Source organism: Zingiber officinale, chromosome 6B (genome assembly GCF_018446385.1).
Source record: "Zingiber officinale cultivar Zhangliang chromosome 6B, Zo_v1.1, whole genome shotgun sequence".
NCBI lineage: Eukaryota > Viridiplantae > Streptophyta > Magnoliopsida > Zingiberales > Zingiberaceae > Zingiber > Zingiber officinale.
This window is the reverse complement of record NC_055996.1, coordinates 58,276,134-58,283,350: the sequence shown is the minus strand read 5'-3', so window position 1 is coordinate 58,283,350 and position 7,217 is coordinate 58,276,134. Positions and strand designations below refer to the sequence as shown.

The 7,217-nt window shown below is 37.2% G+C and overlaps 1 protein-coding gene across 1 annotated transcript; it reads right to left on the bottom strand.

The window, feature by feature from the left end:
* Positions 1 to 5,365: 5,365 nt before the first annotated feature.
* Positions 5,366 to 6,122, bottom strand: LOC121991006 (agamous-like MADS-box protein AGL6). The gene is made up of 4 exons (XM_042545039.1): positions 6,052 to 6,122; positions 5,647 to 5,838; positions 5,437 to 5,519; positions 5,366 to 5,394 (listed from the first exon to the last, which is right to left on the bottom strand). The coding sequence occupies exons 1-4, from the start codon at positions 6,120 to 6,122 to the stop codon at positions 5,366 to 5,368; spliced, it is 375 nt and encodes a 124-aa protein (XP_042400973.1).
* Between the last annotated feature and the right edge of the window lie 1,095 nt (positions 6,123 to 7,217).

The window sequence follows — 7,217 nt, the reverse complement described above, 5'->3', positions numbered from 1 at the left end:
TTAATTAATGTTTCGTCAATGGCAAACCACGCATTCATGATTCTAATTCTCTATCTGTAAGACATTATTTTGTTCTCAAGCATCCATGACCACATCATCAAATTATGTCTATGCATGTTTACTAAATGCATCTTTCTTTCTATTATTAACAGGTATCATTCTCCACATTAAGCTAAAATTTAGCCACTACCCCACTGTTTCATATACTTGTACTAATATGATCTCATCTACCAATTCTCTTTAAATGCTCTCCGATGTTGATCTCTCTATTCACTCATTTCATCACCAACAAAGAGCTAGCTTCATATACATCAACAATCACCCTATTCTTCAGGTAAGATATATAGATAGACTTTTGTTTTTTAAATTTTCTTGTATACCTGTGCTATCGATGTTGTTTTCTTATATGTAGAACTATAATGAACGGAAAGAAAGGTAGTAGTATTCAGATCAACATTTGCTTGCCGCCAAATGCAACACCACAATCAGAAAGCATGAAGAAGTCTACCAAGAATCATAATGGCAAAGCCACGATACCAATGAGGAAATTGATGATGGAAGTGTGGGAGTTTTCCAGAGAGGACACAGACAGGGTGACCTCACTACAACAAAAACCCTCATAGACATCGGTTTTCCACCGGTGTCTATTACATTTTCGACCGATGTCTATGAAGGCGATGTAAAAAGTCTGCCATTTTAGACATCGATTTAAAACCGGTGTAGTATCACTTAACGACACCGGTGTTCGAATCGGTTATTAACCGGTGTAGTATCACTTAACAACACCGTTTCATCAACGGTGTAAAACCGATGTAATATTATATGTTAATAATACCAGTTTTGACAGCGGTATACGACCGATGTAATATTAGTTAATAACACCGGATTTGCAACGGTGGAAAATCGATGTAATATCAGTATTTTTTAATAGTACAAATTTGATTTCCGAAACAGTAACCAAAAAAATACACAAATATTCACAAATTACACAAATATTCTTCATTCAACAGTATCTATAAAATACACAAATATTCACAAATTACATAAATATTCTTTTTACAACAGTATCCATAAAATACACAAACTAATAAATTAGTTACTTTGGTTTTGCAAAGTAACTAATATTCTTCTTACAACAGTATTCTTCTTACAACAGTATTTACAACTAATAAATTAGTTGCTGCCTGAATTCTTGTAATTCTGTATCCTGTTCGACTAATCTTTCTTCTGCCATTTTCTTCTGAAGCAAGGCATCATCCAATTGTTTTTGTAAAGCCAGAGCTCGAGCTTCTGCTTTTTCCCATCCTAACAAGTAGATCATGCATGGTTTGTTCTTAAAACAACATAGTTTCTGTGTTGGGAAGAAAATGAAAGGAAAAAAAAAATCTAACCTGAAATTGCTTCCTCAGCTACTTTTTCTTGCTTTGCCAAAAGATCATCTTTAGCATTGCACTCGCTGCGGACAGAAGATAGTTGTTCATTCAAGTTTTCTACAGATTTCTCCAACTCTAGGGTCTTCCCTTTCTGAGAGAAATCATAGGCATTTACAAATTGATTCCCAACATAAGAAGAGACATATGCTCAGTCTAGAAGAGCTGAAAATTTGTTTGGTACTGATGAGTTGCTGCCTTCTTTATTTATAATCCAAAAAATTAACAATAAAAAACTAGTAATAAACAATCAAAATCAGTAATAGAAGATATCGATCTTTGAGTCCGAGAATTGTTTATACTGAAACATTAGTTGTGCAAAAATCAGTAATAAACCATCTAAAAGATGATTTGATTACTGCTAACCTCAATGTTCTTCCCTGTGGACTTCCTATTCCATATCCACATCTTGCTCTCCATGATTCCCACAAATTGCTGAAACATAGAAAGAGCTTGAATTAAGAGGCCAGTGAAAAAAATGTCTTGCTTAAATTAAGAATGAAATTGAGAAATCCTTTGACTCTTCAACAGTAATATGTCAAATAACTTATACACCACTTGATGCATCAAGTACCACAATTCACGTCACATCTAATTTATTGCGAAGTTCAACTCTTCAGATATTTACAAATATTAGCTCCAACACACGTTGAATTTTACACGTTGGTTTTGTAAGTATTCTTCTTACAACAGTATACATAATATTCATCTATCTATCATTTCAACCTAATAAATTAGTTACTTTGGTTTTGCAAAATCTCCCAATTGTGTAGGAACCTCAGTAGCTTTTATCCCAAGTTCAGAGAAGAAGAATAATAATGAGGAAAATCAATTTCTGTATTTACAACACTATTTTGATGTTAAATGTTGTTAACATGTTTGTTTAACATTGTTGTCTCCTTGTTTAGGAGCATTCTTCATAGCCCACATGAATTTTTAAACAAAAATCATGTCTAGTACTGTTTTTCATTTTTCTTATTGATGGATTAAACTCAAATCCATCTCTAAGAATTAATTTGTCTCTGGAGCACAAAAAATTATGAATTTTCATAACCTCAATCAAAGCATTAGTTTGCTTTTTGTTCTAGCATCTAAAGCAAAAGAAAGTACATAAAGGATAGAGGATAAGGAATAACCATGACAAGAAACCAGGAAAATATATAATAACAGTAGTCCTTCAAAGACAATGAAAATAAAGTAACTAACTTAAATCTAAAGGTGATGCGTAAGTTCAAAAATCTTAATAAAATACTTTGAGTGAGGCCATATTGATAACAGGTAGTCGAAGATTGTAAACCTCAAATTTCATTCCTATGCTCTGATGAATCAAGGTATAGCAAGATTTTAAAATTTATGAACTACTAAAAAAAATATCATGAGGAAGAATCTATAGAAGTACCTGGACAACATGGGAAAATTCATTAAGAAGTATCGTAAGGCATTTCTAAAAAAACACATAAAGCTTATAAATTATCAGAACATTTGTTCAAGTTTGAAAACACACTAGCCTCATTAAATTTGCAAATGCACAACACTTGTACATACAGTGAGAAAGGAACTGCAAATTCTATGGGTACATGATTAGAGTGTTAGTCCTTCATTGGCAATAATAGATAAAAGCTCATACACTGATAACCGAAGCTAACAAAATTAAAGATTTTAGTAAAAATTAGAAAAATTAACATATACACTGACCGGGAGAGTGAGGCCACCCAAGATGCCAGCAAGACTAGACAGGAAAGGAAGTGCTACTCCAATGAAGAACGAGATGAAGCCATAAAATACTCGGAAGCCAGATCGAACCCAAATCGAGCAGGGTCGATTTGTTCAGCTTGTATAACCTGCTTCAAAGCTGTCAAAAACAGGCATGGAGTATATCTGAAAACTGCTGAGGCAGTTAAACACAACCAAGAGGAATGTTATTGCTAGAAGCCCTCTTGAGATATCATGGCTGTGATATATATAAAGGGCATTTAGTATTCCTCCTTGAGGCATCTGGAATACATATAAAGCTGTAAGAGGCAAATCATAATTCAAAAAATCTTTTAACAAGATGCAATATTCATTATCGACTAGCATACTTACTAGGTTACCATAAGCCCAGAAGCCTCCAATGGCCTCGCCACCCAAGATTGCGTTCATGTTCCTTACCAATTCCGACCTCTCGTTCGCCGCTCTCTGGGAGCAGTTCTTCCGCGGACACGAGCGGCTATTTAACGTGTACATCCACGCCGACCCTTCCGCCCACCTTCTGCTCACATCGACGCCCTCTTTCCGCGGTAGATTCATCCCGGCCAAAGCGACAAGCTGTGACAGAATCTGCTCCAACTGTGAATAGCCATGGCTGCCTCGGATGAAATTTACAATCTAAAACACCTGTTCAATTAATAAGTTAATGTTAGGTCTAAGATAGGCAGGAATTGCAATTTTTATTTGAGTTAGAAAGCCATAGTTTCTTAATCTAGACGCGGTAAATGAAAAACAAGGAAAATAACAAAGTTTGCAACACAACTGACCTCTGTCATTAGAACTGTTGTGGCCATGCAGGATTTCCAATGGGACGATGAGAGGATTCTGATTAAGATCCGAATACACCATCCCATGGAACACATAAGCAGTGCAGTCTTCGGAACTTGAGGCAAAGAGAGGGTGCAGGCGATGGAAGGTGACATTAGTTATGTCTTTGGGATGGGTCTTGTAGATTTGCAGGTTAAAAATCATACACAATAAGATTAGATACTTCTAAAGAGAAGGGTCCAAAAATTGGAAATTCATCATATAAGAGATGCGAGAAGTTAGTAAGATACCATAAAAAGTAATAAAACACAGAGCCTAATAACATTATATGAAGAAAAGAACACATGAATTCAAGTTTTGCTGAAAAAAAACTACAAGAAAATTACCTGCTGGATGAATTGCAATGGAAGAAACTTCACGAAGACCCGTCTCAAGCTTCTTAACGAGCTTTTGCTTTAAAAGATCATACACACGGACATGATTCTTGGTTGATATAAAGAATATCGACCGTGTTGGATGAAAAACTGCAGCTATTGGAAGACCATGTAACTTCTTAAAATGATTTTGTGTGTGTTTCTTGGAGAGTTGGTGTATCAAGATTGCTCTTGAATCACCTATAATAAATAAGTCAAGGGAGTTTCAAGGTTTATAAAACGCAGAAAATATAAATGTGCATAACCAATGGCTATAGTGTAACTTGAATATGATATCTAGACATTGACCAAGGAATATAGGAGTTGCTTGCTAACATCATATTCTAAAAGTGGGATTGATACAGTCTTTTATTCTGATTGTTTGTTCAGTGATGTTCCAAACATTAGATAACTAAAACACCTAACCGGTCTTCTATTGCTTCCTCTGGAACTCCTTTTTATGGTACACAAAAGAGAATTTGGTATGCCTAAACTTTTCAGGGCACTTTAGGTTTCATCCTGATTCCAGCCTCAAAGGCTAGGTAACTAGGTATAATGTCATGATTTTTATATATTTCCAATTTGTCAGTGTGTATTAGAAAAAAGAAAGAAACAAAACTGAGATATAAAATAGGCACTAGGAATGACTAAAAATAAGTACAACTAAAATTCATAATTAGGATATCACTAGGAACGACAGTAGTGAAATAGTCTCCTTTCCGATGCCAAGCAATTTTTGTCACAACCTGCAAAGCAAAAGAATGAATAAGAGAAAGGTAGTAGCAAATACTCTACCAATTAAAATAAAGTAATCCAAAGGATTAAGTCTATGTCCAGAAATAATTAAGGTAATTTGATGTGCCTATATTGAAATTAATTACTATACAGATACATATGTACTCTGAAGGGGGGATACACAGTGAATATAGCTCACCTTGCAATGCTTTAATCGGATGCAATCATATTTATCATCTCGAACCCATCTCACTACTGGAGTGGTATTTCCTAAAGCACAGAATCGAGTGCCAACTGATCTAAACAGAAACTAAAATAATATTATGAGTAAAAACACTTACCCTCGTCCTCCTCTAGTTTTGATTCCTCCACATGAAGCAACTCCTTGACCTTGCTTGATTCTCTGCACTTCCCAATCCAGTATCTAAAAAAAGCACATCGCATCCTCTGAAACAATGTGTAAATGTATGTCAGAAAGAAGCAGGTGGGAATTAGGCATCGAAAATTGAATTTAAAAAAAAACTAGAGGGTGGAAATTAAATTACAAAAACCTGGAGGCGGTGGAGAAGTCGAAGAGCTTGCCGCGGCTGGAGAAGATGATGAGGGAGAGTTCGATGTCGTAGAGGACAGAGAGCTCGTAGGCCTTCTTCAGCAGCCCGACCTTCCTCTTGGAGAAGGTCACCTGCCTATTGATCTTGTTCTCTATTCTCCTCACCTCAACCCTCCCCCGCCCGATCCTCAACCTTTAGCAATCAGACGATTAAGAAGAATGAAAAGAGGAAACGAGAGGTTTTGAAGATGACCGTGTACCCAGCGAGCGAAGAGGCCGAGAAGGAGAAAATGAAGCACGGAGAGCCCTTTATGCCTGCAATTTTAGGGTTTTAGCAGGCAGACATACTTCTTTATTCTCGTACTGCACTCGATCTCTCTTCTTCAGAAGAAGGAGACCCCTTTACACAAGATCAGAGATCTCGGTGTTGTTCTCTCTTCCTTCGGATTTCCTCACGTTGCCGACCAATCGTGCCATGGTGGTCGTGGGCGTCCTCTCGCTGTTCGGATCTCGTCGACCCCTACCTTAGCCGGGAAGAGCGAAGAGAGGAAGGAGGAGGAGGAAGAGAGGATCGGACGAGGAGGCAGAATGGAACGATTTATGCTGCGATTTTGCTTAGGACCGAAGCAGGTGGTTTTGATCCTAATCGGGAGAGGAAGGGGCGTCGATCCAGGAAGGGGAAGAGGGAGATGAGGCTGAGAGAGATGGTCGGAGGTTTAGGTTTAGGCTGAGAGAAGGGGCGATATTGGTTTAGGTTTGGAGGGAACTTTCTGAAGTGTTATAAATTTTGGCTGGTGGAAAAATTAAATTATTTTTTTTTGGTTCATTAACACAGGGTTTTAAAAACCGCTGTTAAAATTGGTGTCTATTAACAAAAAAAAGGCGCTCATAGACATCGGCTAAAAAATCGATGTCTATAAGCGAAAATATGCGCTCATAGACACCGGTTTTTGAAAAAACCGGTGTAAAATACTCAAAGACATCGATTTTTGCTTAAAACTGTTGTTGTTCCACCGATGTCTATGAGGGTTTTTGTTGTAGTGCCTTTTCCCTCAAGGTTGGCTTGCCTTGCCTCCTCGTCTCCCTTCTCATTCTCATCCCAGCACCTTATCAAGTCTCGGCACCAACTTCATATTGGAAAAGGTTGGTATGAAAAAATAAGCAAGTGAGAAAGAGGAGTCCAATGAAATCCTACAAGTTGAAGATTGTGATGGAACTTGGGTTGATAATAATTAAGTGCAATCCTACATGGCATGAACCACCATTAAAAGTTTCTAGTCTTTTGGCTATTGTTCATTAGTTGTAAATGAACCACCAACTTCTCCTCGCTTGACGATGTCTCGTATCAGGTGGTACTTGTGCTCTATATGTTTACTCACCTTATGAGCTCGTGGTTCCTTCTAATTTGCAACTGCACCGCTATTATCACAATAAATTGTGATGATTTTGGGCAAACCAGGAATCACATCTAAGTCCATTAGGAAGTTCCTGAGTCATACAACTTCTTTGGCTGTCTCAAAAGCTGCCACATACTCAGCTTCCATGGTTGAGTCTGAAACACATTTCTGCTTG

Coding starts and splice junctions, on each gene's coding strand:
- LOC121991006 (XM_042545039.1), bottom strand. CDS start 6,122: ATGGCACGATTGGTCGGCAACGTGAGGAAATCCGAAGGAAGAGAGAAC. Junction 5,520..5,646: donor GACTTCTCCACCGCCTCCAG/GTTTTTGTAATT, acceptor TGCTTTTTTTAG/ATACTGGATTGGGAAGTGCA. Junction 5,395..5,436: donor AAAACTAGAGGAGGACGAGG/GTAAGTGTTTTT, acceptor GTTTCTGTTTAG/ATCAGTTGGCACTCGATTCT.